This window comes from Neocloeon triangulifer, unplaced genomic scaffold (assembly GCF_031216515.1).
Source record: "Neocloeon triangulifer isolate White Clay Creek 2 clone unplaced genomic scaffold, ASM3121651v1 ptg000017l, whole genome shotgun sequence".
Taxonomy (NCBI): Eukaryota; Metazoa; Arthropoda; class Insecta; order Ephemeroptera; family Baetidae; genus Neocloeon; species Neocloeon triangulifer.
The window spans coordinates 2,030,418-2,042,734 of NW_026775559.1; the positions used below are offsets into that span (position 1 = coordinate 2,030,418).

Below are 12,317 nucleotides of genomic sequence, written 5' to 3' on the forward strand. Positions count from 1 at the left end.
ATTTTCAAAGATCTATCAGAAAATGTTCAGTTCCAACATTTTAGTACTCAAAAATAAATTATTGATGGAGTTTATTAAATTTTATGGCTCTTTAATATTAAGCTTTTGGAAAAATTTGTAAGGTTGTTTATTACAATTTTTGACAACTAAGTTTTAATCTCCCCAGTCCCTTCTAGCCAATTCATTATAATTATTTTTCATTTGATTCACCGGCTGTCAATTTGTCCAACCTAAAACACCACCTGCATTTGGCCTTGCAGGTTAATTCGTGCGTTTTTTTATGGTGATCAACCTGCGCACCTGCATACTACAGTTTCTCAGTATGCAGTTACGTGGCCCACATCTGTGCTTCAACCACAGATGGTCCTCGACTCCTCAGAGGCGATCTCAAATTCAACCCATTAAAAGGTAAAACTCTATGATAGGAAAAAATTGGAAGATTCCAACTCAACGTCGGATCTATTTCGGTTTTGTGAATGAAAGGATTCGTTTTGCTTGCGTGAGGCGAGGCGCGTGCAAAAAAAAAAAATTGGCGACGTTTGAAAAGTGGGCGCGGCTCGTGTGACGTCGATGACGAGCACCGGAACCCGCCCCCCTTTCCGGCTACGTCATTGGTCAATACGAGCGGTGGTGTGTTTTTGCAGCCCACGTCCCTCTGCCTCTGCTGCGACTTTCGGACCGAATCGTCGTTTCGGACATTGAGATTTTCGGACTGGGACCGATCGGACGCGAAATGCCGTTCCTGTTCGGCTAGCGTCCGTTTCCGTGGTGAGTTTGGCTCGAATTCGAGGCCCACGCTGATGCAACAGTCCCATTTAATAGTTCCTAACCCACATTCGATCGCCGATGCATCGAGACTCTCGGTGCGTCACAAAATGCTCAATTTCTAAATTGCCGTCGATGAGATAAGTGGATCGGCGATCGGCTGACAATAAGGGAGGTGAACTATAACAGCAGGTTTGAAAAGTAGGATTCACATATACGCCAGAAGAAAATTTAATAAAGATTTCATGAAATTGCTGAAAAATTTTGAAAAAAAAAAATAATAATTTTTTTCCACAAAAGTTATAACGCCGATTATTATTGATTTTAAATTTTAGATAGAAGGTGTGTGATTGTTTGTGATTTCCTTAACCACTTAGCCATTAATAACCATTTTTCCAAGAAGGCTAATTCCACTTTGAATAAAAAAAAGTGGTTTTACAATTTTTTTTAATGTGATTTTATGATAATTGATTGTTTTTTTTCTGATTGTTGGCAGATCTTTTTGTTCGAGTGAAGATGGAGAACTCGGCGGCCGTTTCATCGTCGTCATCCTCCTCCTCCTCTGCTGGCAGCAGGAAGAGAGTCCGTGAACAGGCGGCGCCGCTAGCGATGACAGGGGCGCCGGGTCCGTCACGGTGCCCTTCCTCCAGCCTCAACGGCACCAACCACTTTGTCATCAACGCGGTCAGTATTCCCTAATTTTTCCTTGACACACCAACTAACAAATTAATTTGAAACTGAAATCGCAGAAGACTCAGTTTTGTTTTAAAACAACAAGAGTGAAGTGGGGGAAACGATGAGGATATGAATTTTATTAATTAATTTGGTCAAAGGTTGATGTCTTTCGATTTGACCTTTATAAAGATTATGTAATGGTCACTGCGAATAAAGTGGTTTGCTAAGGTCATTTCAATGGAATTGATTTTTTTAAATTTATATAATAAATAATAACATAATTTGTTATTCAAATTAAACCAAAAAATTTAGCATTATGCTTAATTTTTTTTAGTTAAAATTAAAATAGAGCTAGGTTGATTTTCCAAGCGATATGAGCAATCTAACACTCATTAATAAATTAAATTAAAAACCTGCAATATTTTGCATGAATATAACATTTTTATTAAATATTATTTAATATCAGTGCCATTTTACTATGGTATTTTTAGTAATGTAGTTTTTAACATTTTCAGTAATAAAATAACAGAAATGATTCCAAGCAAATATGTCTATTAACAATTGAAGATAAAATTTTAATCACTTGTTATTGTTTATTTTCACAAAATTGAAGTTATGAAGTTGAAAATAAAGATTTTAAGATTGAAATTAAAATTGTATGGAGGCCAATGGTATTTTTTTAAGGCTTTCGCCTAAAGCAAGTGGGAAGCCGCAAAACTCACACTCAATTCTCGTTTCCCAACCGCAGGAATTCATTTAAAAAAAATTAACAACGCTTTTTTCTCCTGCTCGGCCGATGGTGATTTAGCGATGGTGTGACCACGTCAGGGTCATCAGAGGTCACGTGATAACTCACACATCCTCTTTGGTCCCGCGTGTGCTGTGCACGTCTGACGAAATCCTCGCGCGTTTTGCAGAATCGGAATTTTCCCTCCAATTTATTAGCCTGGAATGTCACAATGCAGAAAAAAAGTTAAAAATATTGCAAAGCGCGGCGGAAATTCCGCGACGTGCCTTATCAGCACAGATCGTGATTCACCTCCACCACCCCGCCTCTTTTCTTTTATCTCTCCGCAAAATCGATGAACGTCTCGTTGAATATTCGAACTGAGCTGGAGTTGTTTTTTGTTATTAAAATGCGAAATTCTTTGATGACCTCGTAAGGTGAATGACCAAAAGGATCAATATATTTTATGCAAACATGAGGATAATTTATAATTTTATAAACGCATTCTTCTGCTCAAAGTTTATGTACATTTTTAAAAGTATCTCAATCGGTATTGTCATAAATTTCAGGCCATTGTTCCAAGTGATGATTTAACAGGGGCTAATTTCTAACTCCCTGAAAACTAATGCGAGTTATAATTGAATAAGTAATACAAATTGAAAACTTCATATTATATTTTGAAAATAGTAAAATCACCCTGTGAAATTTGGAGTTCTGGCGAAAACAGCTTTTGAAGTTTTTTTTTATTTCGTCCAAAGAATTTAACAATTGCAGTTAAATTTAAGAACAAGTTAATATTTGTTCTATGACTTTTATATAATATTTTGAAAAATCCCTAACTAATCTCCTACTAGAAATCTCTTCTTAATATAACCCCTATATTTTTTTCAATTGTGTTAACTACTATTTGCAACGGATAATTTGAAACTTAATTGTCTAATATAATGGTAAAAATTAACCCGTAGAAATGATTATTTTTGTGATTTTTCGTCTTTCATAATCCTGCTGAGGCCCAAAGTGCCAAGTAAAATCAAGGTTGTCAGGTTTTTTCAAAAGCTACAGTCCTCCAAAGGGATTTTGATGTGGAATGGGAAGATACTACGAGTACATTTTAAAGATAGGATGAAGCGCCTTAATGGTACGATTGATTGGGTCGGTCAGTCGGCGGTGGCATTTGCACTTTGTGCAGCCGTGGCGCCACAACCGCGCGAGTGGTGCCACGTGACGGTCGGACGGTTTTCAGTCGGCCACCGGCACGCAAGCATGGCACACACAACAACACTGCTCGAGAGCCCGACCTCCATCAGGGCAGTCCTCAAACCACCCAAAAACAAGACACCCGTCCTACCGGTGAGATTAAAAAAGAAAATCAAATTTTCATAAATTATTAAATTTATGGGACGTTTTTCAAGTTCTTTTATTATTTAAAATTGTCCTTTTAGAATAATAACAATATTAAATTTTTACACCACTTATTTTCCTTTTGAAAATATCTTTGACAATTTTTTCCCTCACAAAGAGTCTCAGTAATTTAAAATTAATCATTTTTTTATTGAGATTTGTCATTTTTGCAACTTTTCTAATCTAAAATTGTTATCTCGTACGTCAAAAAATTCGCGGTAATATATGAGGCACGTCAAAATTTTAATACTTATGGAAAAGTTTTTTCATTTTCAAACTTGACATAATTCTAACAGTTTCCGTCATTAAGTTATGATGAGTAGCACCACCTTAAACCAGTAACACTACCGAATTGTTAATGAGCGACGAACTTTCCTCTCTGCATAATTGAAATCTTTCTCTGGGCAACAACACGCGACACACCTGTGACTCACATTCCAAAGTGGTTGTGGGGAAAAAATATAAACTCCCGACCATCGCAACGTTTTGCCTTTTGCCATCCATTGGCTCAAACTAATCGCAAGATTCTCCACTCCCAAAAACGAAAGCGAATTCTTCCAATGCGGTCTATCATTTTCTCTCATCAGCTTTCTTATTTTTTTCGACATGCAATAGAAAATACTTTTTTCTCCTAACACTTCCGGGTAACGAAAAATGGAAATTGATGCAAGCATAAAAAATTAAATCTTATTTTGTCCAAGTTTCTTATTTAATCCCTTTTTTGTAATAAAATTCAGAGGCATTATCAACGGTATGCTGCACCACTAGTGTTGAATTACAATTGAAAAAGATTGCTTTAAAAACCTCTCCTATTTATTCTATATAGCTGCCATTGGCGTAAATTCAATATCTCTGTCCATTTAGGACCAAGTTTGATTTATTTACACCATTGGAATAGTTTTTGAAAAATCTAACTTAATTGTAAACTCAGATTATTTAAATCATATCTCTGAAATAAACAAAATTCTAATGAGATCCATTTGTACATTCAAAAATTATTTAAAAAATTATTTAGTGTTGAAATCGGTTTTGTTATTAATGTAGAGTTATAACTGAAAAACAAATATGAATTCTTAACAGATAATTTTTGAAAATCGTTCCAAGATGTTTTAAATGTTTTTAAGAGGTGCAAACCTCTTTGAATAATGAAATAGTCTTCTAATTTTCCTTTTTTACAACGACTTTCCATATCGATTTATGGTTGGAAAAGCTCCGTGTTGATGTAAAATGTCAGCAGAGTGCATTAGCCTGCATTAAAGGACTTTGGCGCCGCACGTTGATTAGCACTCGGCGCGAAGTGTCGCCTTTCCAAATTATCTCTGCACGGAATCGACACTCCAAATATCCCATTTATGCCTTGTAATGTTAAAAAGTTGATTTTATTTGTCCGCAGTCGATATGCAAGCCAGCGCCGTTCAGCGACGAGGCGGACGCGATTCTGGAGCGCGAACGGTGCGACTACACCCTCAAGATCTCGGTCGCCATGGCTAAGGCAGGAACAGGTCAGAAGTAAATTTGAATTCCGAAATGAAAAATCAGATATTTCAATCAGTTAAAAAAATTAAGATTATTAAATAGCTCAAAAAGTCATTTAAAAGAATTTATTTATTTATTTATTTTTGTGATCTGATTCATTTTAATACATAATTATCAGCTGTATCTATTTTTATTTAGTTTTTTCACAATGTTTTAGAATGTTATAAATATTTCAAGCTGCTAAAATTCTATCAAAAAATTTATCCTGAAAAATTATTTAATTCACCACTTTGTAACACATGGACTTCTGCTGTTGGCAGCAGAATGTTAATTATTCACACTTTATTTTTTTCAGCCCCTAGGCCTATCAGGGTGTACGCAGACGGCATCTACGACCTTTTTCACCAGGGTCACGCCAGGCAGCTCATGCAGGCCAAGAGCCTTTTCAACAACGTCTACCTTATTGTTGGAGGCAAGTCACTTATTTTAAATTGCGATTGTTATTGATAGTGTAAAGTATAGAGGAAAGCAGATATTTTTCTTAGCATGAAATTTGCTGAAAATTTTTAATGACGAGTTATGTTGGCACCACAGCGCGCCGAGTGAGGCGGCCAGGCGTTTATCTAAATTTGTCAAGGATTCTATTTTTTTTTTTAATAAATTCAAAATTTTGGCAAAGGATAAAAGATAATTAATTTGGTCCAAGTTATTAAACTTATTAATTTTAGCACTGCTCTGTTTCCGTGTTAATCTTTTCCCTATTCGCTGCGAATCAACCTGGGCGCCTCGCTTTGCCATCATAAATTTCCAACGATTTTCTATGGTAGAAAATTTTCTGCTCTCCTCTGCTCTTAATTAAAATAAGTCAATCAAATGATTTGTATTAATTTATGTTGTGTGTTTAAATTGATTTAAATTATTGTGAGGTTTCCATAATGAAAGATCTTTATAACAGGTGTAGATGAAGTACACTGCACTGTAAATAATTTACCAAAATGATAAATGTTTTGAAATCCACCCACAGTGTGCAGCGACGAATTGACACACGCGCGGAAGGGCAAGACGGTGATGTCAGATGCGGAGCGATATGAGGCCGTCCGGCACTGTCGCTACGTGGACGAAGTGGTTCGGGACGCACCCTGGGAGCTGGATGATGACTTCCTGTCCGAGCACAAAATCGACCTGGTGGCGCACGACGAGGAGCCGTACACCACCGGCTCAGGTGACGATGTGTACCGCCACCTGAAGGAAAAGGGCATGTTTGTGGCCACCGAACGCACCGAGGGCGTGTCCACCTCGGACATCGTCGCCCGCATCGTCAAGGACTATGACATGTATGTGCGCAGGAACCTGGCCAGGGGCTATTCGGCCAAGGATCTCAACGTCTCCTTCCTCAGGGTACAACTTTGGCTCTTTTTTGTTGCTCTTTAGATTAATATTTAATTGCAGGAGAAGAAGTTAATGATCCAGGAAAAGGTGGACAAACTCAAGGACAAGAGCAAACGCATGTTCGAGACCATCGACGAGCGCAAGTCAGACATTATTTGTAAGTGGGAGGAAAAGTCCAGAGACTTCATCGATGCTTTCCTCCTCCTCTTCGGCCGCGAAGGTCGCTTGGTGAGTTTGTGAAAAGAAAATTATTTCATTTTTTTATATTCAAAAATAAAAAACTGGTTTGAGATGAAAATTCATATTTGTACCAAAACAGACAATCCCAATATTGGACATAATTATCCAATATTAAAATTTTTATAACTTCATCAATTTGTGCAGAAAATTTATGTTGTGATACCGTTTTTGTAGTTAGAAGTATACTTTTGATTAATAGCATGTATAGTAAACATGAATTCAAACTTGATCGTTCAAATAAATATTCTTTTATCTTTTTCAATATATTCGATATTTTCTTTGGCTGGATTTAGGATGTCTCCAACCAAGTCAATTTCAGTCCTAAACCACGTTTCAGCACCTTCTCCAAATCTTCTTTTAAAGATTTTCACTTTTATTGAATAAATTTTTCAACTATATATATATAGTAAAAACATTATTTGAATTTTCAGCACCACATGTTCAACGAGAGCAAAGGACGTCTGATGCACGCATTGTCGCCGCCGGTGAGTCCGCGGCGGGAGGGCAGAGAGGGTAGCACCTCTTCCTCCAGCTCCTCTCTTGACTTTGATGAAACCTCTAGGTACTTTTTTTGACCACTTTCTGAATGCAAAGGTAACTTCTGAATTTTTGCAGCCCACCGCCTAAGGCAGCCCGGTACGAGTCGCGGAGTCGGCGCCGGTCTTTAAGCAGGGACTGTTCGGACGAGGAGGACAACTGAATGTGATAAGGGTGTTTGGACCGAAGAGGATGAAAGGGCCTGCGCGTCGACTGACAAGTCTTGGCGCAAAAGAAAGAAAGAAAGCAAATTGTTGATAATTTTATTGTTTCTCCCTGGACAGGGGGTTTTGTTTGTTTGAGATAAAAAAAAAAATAGCCAAAGCGGAAACACCACAGATCTGCGCTGCACTTTTCTAGTATTAAACAAATATTCTCTCTCGCGCACACACACACACACTCTTTTGACAAAAAGATTCCAAAAGAACTCAATAGTTCCTGCTGCTTTGAGGCTTCATAGGGTTTTTGTATCTTTAGTGCTTAGTAATTTATTCTTGCTATTTGTATCGAATGAATTGGTAGTAGATATGGGTTGCTGAAAGCGACACATTCCTAACTGACTGGACAAAGAATTCTCGATTTTTACTGATTTAAACTTTTGCTCAGACACAAAGAGAGAATGCGAAGCGCGGAGTGGAAAGCTATATTTTAGAAAGCTGAAAATAAATTGAATTATTTCACTTGCTGGCAGAGAGGAATTGTATTTAGAGAATCCAAATGAGGAATAAACAAAACGCATATTATGTCATACACACGTATTCTAATACAAAACAACAAATCGAGTTTCATTCACTGGTCAAAAAGTCCCTTACTTATCAGATAATGATTCTTATCAATTTTTATATCTGGAGCTGCTCAATTTTTAGAAGGTTGTGTCTAGGTTTTTGATTAGTCTTGCTTTGCTGCGTGAGTAGAAGGGTGCCAGAAAATTAACGGTGCAAATGAAGACCAGCCGGAAGCGGACCCGCGACTATGAGGTCAAGGTCACCCCTCCGACCGATAGCCCTTCAAGGACCTTCTGCGGGGTAACAAACTTCCATATTTTATTACTGGATCAGAACTTGTCTGTCATTCAGAAAAAACGCTTACTAAAATATTTATTTTAGATTTGATTCTGATTAATTAAATGTGAAAAATAAACATTGTCATTAATCATTCAACTTAATTTGATTTATACGGAATATAATCAGATAAAAATATTTGATTTTGGTAATTGAATGCTAAATTTGAAGCTAAACAGAATAATAGTGTGGGCTTACCGCGGAGGCCAAGCATCTTTTGATATCGGACGTTTAAGCAGACATTTGCTAGTTATTTCATCTCATTTTAAAATTTCCATTTTTTTATACTCGGAGAAGAATAAATAATAATAACTAAACCAAATTTATATATTATGAGATTGGGAAATATTTCGTTTCTATACTTGAAATTGTTTCAAACATTTTATCAGTTCAGAGATCGTATGAGAACTTTTGTTGATGTACCATTTTTCTTCTTATACTCGGACCAAAATCGCCACATTATCCAAAAACTTTTGTAAAAAATCGAATGAGGAATTTTGACGGAAATTTGCATTTCCCGTTCAAATACTTGGCGATTTTTTTTAACTTTCAGACATAAAACCTTGATAATGTTAATTATGTTGACAACTTAAATGCTCATAATATAATCATCAGTTAAATTAATTGCAACAAACAGGATATATCTTTGTAAAACAACCTAAATATAATATATAACCATATCTGTTGCCCTTTGTTCTAAATAATAATCTTGCATAATCATTAAATACTTGGTCGGCCTTCACAAAAGTGGAAATTTTAATTATCTAATCTTGGAGATGTGCAGTGACCACTCGAGTAATTTTGCACCGAGAGTGAGTAATTTTTTTATTATGATTATTCATGCAGATTCAGTTTATCTGTACGCTGAGAGAGAAGCGGTGGCGTGATCCGCTCTTGATTATACACATACATAATTATTTATCTTTCATCAGCAGAGGTCAGTTCGAAGATAAAAAAAATCATCAACGTGGGCGCGCGCACTTCCAGTAATAAAAATGAATAAATACATTGGTCGGGGTCAATTTCAGTAGGACTCTCGATGCCTTCCCTCGCGTGCGCGCGTCTTACAATTAATCAAACTTGCATAAATATATAAACAGATTATGTGCAACAGAAAATCCCAAGGAAATGTCAAGAAAAAAACTCCATAAAATATTTGATTCATTTTTTTGTTAAGCAGTAAGGCAAAATTTTAAAAATTTTGAATTTTTTTTATATCATCTAAATTGATAATTTCTTTCAAAATTAACTTATTTAGATTAAAGTGAGATAAATGAACAGATTTTTTTTGATTAAGAATACAGAATATAAAATTGGAGAATCTAAGAGGAACTTTAATTTTTAATTTTGTTATTGTTTCCTGATCAAAGAAATTGTTTGTAATGCGCGCTGAATTCTATGGATCGATAAAATTTTGAGGTAAATTTGTGTAATAATAATATTATATGAATACAGACATACATGCAGATTAATATTTTTTTTTTAATTTTTAATTCATTAAAGAAATCATAAAAATTTTGTTTTCACAATCCACAATCACTTCAATTATGAAGTATATCACATATAAAATTTAATTTGATAAATATAGTCCTTTGTTATAGTGTTTTAATTTCTTCTTAACTTAAAAAATGTGTCCAAAAATTGACTAAATTAATTTTGTATGCTTAACATTGACTTATGTCACTAAACGTGTGGAAGAAAAGTCATTTTCCAATTTTTTTATTCAACAAAATTTTTCTAATAATTTTAATCAATTTACTTGAGGTTTAGAGAGTTTGCATTGTTTAAATTTTCTATTTTGTTAAACTTTTTGCTTGAGAATGTTTTCCCGTTCAAAACTTCTACGCGTTAAGAATGTGCTCTTCGAACTGATGAGGTCAAGCCGGTTAAGGTGAGGGTCACGCGACCTGCGATAAAAGTCCGTTTTGGCCAAAAAGCGCGAGTCTTAGTCGCGTCATGGCCCCGCTTGCACCGCCCGCCTGCATCCCTCATCTGCCTGTGCGAATATCTTTTTATAAAATTCGAAAATTTTCATAATTCTCTTTTGCAGTCTATTTGCAAGGCGGCGCCGTTCAGCGATGACCCTGAGGCGGTCGCCGAGTGGCACCGCTGCGACTACACCACAAAAATCACCGCCGAAGTGGCCAAGGCGGGAACAGGTATAGATATTTTGAATTTATTTAAAAAAAAACTGATTTTCGTTTTAGCAAAGAGGCCGGTGAGAGTGTACGCAGACGGCATCTACGACCTTTTCCACCAGGGCCACGCTAGACAGCTCATGCAGGCCAAAAGCATGTTTCCAAACGTCTACCTCATCGTCGGAGGTGATAAATCAAATTTGTGACGGACAAAACGTGTCATGTTTTATCATTGAAATCATTGTAATAGTAACATCAAAAGTGATCAAAAGGAAGCAATCGGTGGCCTCAATTATCATAGTCACCGTAAAATATAATTTGAGAAAATTATTACGATTTTAGATGTTAGACAAGTAGAGTATAAAAACCTTTTTCATGGATTTGATGAATTTTTTTATTATCTAGTGAACGGCGACACGTTGACGCACGCGAAAAAAGGTCGGACGGTGATGTCTGAGGACGAAAGGTACGATGCGGTGCGGCATTGCAGGTATGTGGACGAGGTGGTGCGTGACGCGCCTTGGCAGCTCGAAGACCACTTCTTGAGCCGCCACAAAATTGACCTCGTAGCGCACGATGACGAGCCGTACTTGACGGGCGTTGGTGGCGTCGACGCATACGCCCTTGTTAAGCGACGGGGCATGTTCGTGGCCACTGAGCGCACTGGGGGTGTCTCCACCTCAGACCTGGTCGCCCGCATTGTCAAAGACTACGACGTGTATGTGCGCAGGAACCTGGCCAGGGGCTACTCAGCCAAGGAGCTCAACGTCTCTTTCCTCAGGGTATGTAACTTATTAACCCTTTTTAGTTACTAGAAAGGTTAAAAACTTTTTTGCGTTGCAGGAGAAGAAGCTAATGATCCAGGAGAAGGTGGACAAACTGAAGGACAAGAGCAAACGCATGTTCGAGACCATAGACGAGCGCAAGTCAGACATGATATGCAAGTGGGAGGAAAAGTCTAGAGACTTCATCGATGCTTTCTTACTCCTCTTTGGCCGCGAAGGTCGCTTGGTGAGTTCGTCAAAAGTCAGAAAATCGTTTCATTATCCACTGTGGATCGTCCTTACCCAAAGGAATTTGAAAAAAAGTTTGGATGGAAATATAAGTCAATATGAAACTTCGGAAAAGCCATCTTAGAAAATAGTGGATAGTAAAATCTTAAATTCTACCAATTTCAATGTCAATAATATAAATTTCAAATTTTTCTTTAAATTACAATTAATTTTTATGGAAAAATTTAAGTGCTTTTTCTGCCTAAATATTTTAATTTAACGTTGTCCTTAATGAAACGTAGCAGCACATGTTGACCGAAAGCAGAGGGCGTTTGTTGCACGCGTTGTCGCCGCCAGGCAGCCCAAGCCGCAACAGTACCTCGTCCTCCGACGACTGCGATGAAGTTTTGAGGTCAAAATTCTTCTACATATGATTGAATTGGAATTTAAAAAATTTTAAATATTTATTTTGTAGCCCTCCTGTAAAGACAGCTCGGTATGAAATCAGCCCTTCATCTTCGCACACTCTCCGCGTCCATCCAACAAACGGTGACTTCTCGGAAAATGAAGACCTTTGATTTTTTATGAATTTGAAATAAACTAGCAATAAATATGTTTGTTATTATTATTTTTAAAATAGGCAACCATATTATGAGAGTGTCTGCAGATTTTTGTGAAGAAAATATATAATTTCTTATGTTTGACTATCTCCACTGATTTTCTGTTGATTAATTAATGGTTTTATTTTTGCCTTGATTGATTAAATGAGCAGTTTTAACCAATTCTTCAAATGTAGGCAACTTGCGTGACATACTTGCACTGCCGGTTGCATATCCATCTATTTTTTATGCTGATTATGCTGCAAAAGTTCCACAGGGGATTCCCATGTACAGATTAATTTTCAAATTTACTTCTA

At 36.8% G+C, this 12,317-nt stretch overlaps 2 protein-coding genes across 7 annotated transcripts; both read left to right on the forward strand.

Annotated features, from left to right (window-relative positions):
- The first annotated feature begins 314 nt into the window (after positions 1-314).
- On the forward strand, positions 315-7,965 carry LOC132203127 (choline-phosphate cytidylyltransferase A-like). 4 transcript variants are annotated; one of them, XM_059630644.1, is made up of 8 exons: positions 315-408; positions 1,262-1,449; positions 4,962-5,070; positions 5,400-5,516; positions 6,069-6,442; positions 6,494-6,661; positions 7,105-7,235; positions 7,289-7,965. In XM_059630644.1, the coding sequence occupies exons 2-8, from the start codon at positions 1,282-1,284 to the stop codon at positions 7,371-7,373; spliced, it is 1,152 nt and encodes a 383-aa protein (XP_059486627.1). In that variant the 5' UTR covers positions 315-408; positions 1,262-1,281; the 3' UTR covers positions 7,374-7,965. The 4 variants fall into 4 exon arrangements, with proteins under 4 accessions (XP_059486627.1, XP_059486628.1, XP_059486626.1 ...); XM_059630645.1 differs by lacking the exon at positions 315-408 and adding an exon at positions 528-768; XM_059630643.1 differs by lacking the exon at positions 315-408 and adding an exon at positions 826-957.
- A 112-nt stretch (positions 7,966-8,077) lies between these two features.
- On the forward strand, positions 8,078-12,016 carry LOC132203128 (choline-phosphate cytidylyltransferase A-like). Of its 3 annotated transcripts, none has more exons than XM_059630647.1 (7): positions 8,078-8,235; positions 10,322-10,430; positions 10,479-10,595; positions 10,815-11,191; positions 11,253-11,420; positions 11,707-11,813; positions 11,877-12,016. In XM_059630647.1, the coding sequence occupies exons 1-7, from the start codon at positions 8,152-8,154 to the stop codon at positions 11,977-11,979; spliced, it is 1,065 nt and encodes a 354-aa protein (XP_059486630.1). In that variant the 5' UTR covers positions 8,078-8,151; the 3' UTR covers positions 11,980-12,016. The 3 variants fall into 3 exon arrangements, with proteins under 3 accessions (XP_059486630.1, XP_059486629.1, XP_059486631.1); XM_059630646.1 differs by having other exon boundaries at positions 8,079-8,235; positions 11,704-11,813; XM_059630648.1 differs by lacking the exon at positions 8,078-8,235 and adding an exon at positions 10,110-10,269 and having other exon boundaries at positions 11,704-11,813.
- Positions 12,017-12,317: the final 301 nt, after the last annotated feature.

Excerpts from the sequence above, each read along its gene's own strand:
- LOC132203128 (XM_059630646.1), top strand. The coding sequence starts at position 8,152 with ATGAAGACCAGCCGGAAGCGGACCCGCGACTATGAGGTCAAGGTCACC. Across the intron at positions 10,431-10,478 it reads AGTGGCCAAGGCGGGAACAG|CAAAGAGGCCGGTGAGAGTG; the intron begins GTATAGATATTT and ends TTTTCGTTTTAG. Across the intron at positions 11,814-11,876 it reads GACTGCGATGAAGTTTTGAG|CCCTCCTGTAAAGACAGCTC; the intron begins GTCAAAATTCTT and ends TTTATTTTGTAG.
- LOC132203127 (XM_059630644.1), top strand. The coding sequence starts at position 1,282 with ATGGAGAACTCGGCGGCCGTTTCATCGTCGTCATCCTCCTCCTCCTCT. Across the intron at positions 1,450-4,961 it reads ACCACTTTGTCATCAACGCG|TCGATATGCAAGCCAGCGCC; the intron begins GTCAGTATTCCC and ends ATTTGTCCGCAG. Across the intron at positions 7,236-7,288 it reads GACTTTGATGAAACCTCTAG|CCCACCGCCTAAGGCAGCCC; the intron begins GTACTTTTTTTG and ends GAATTTTTGCAG.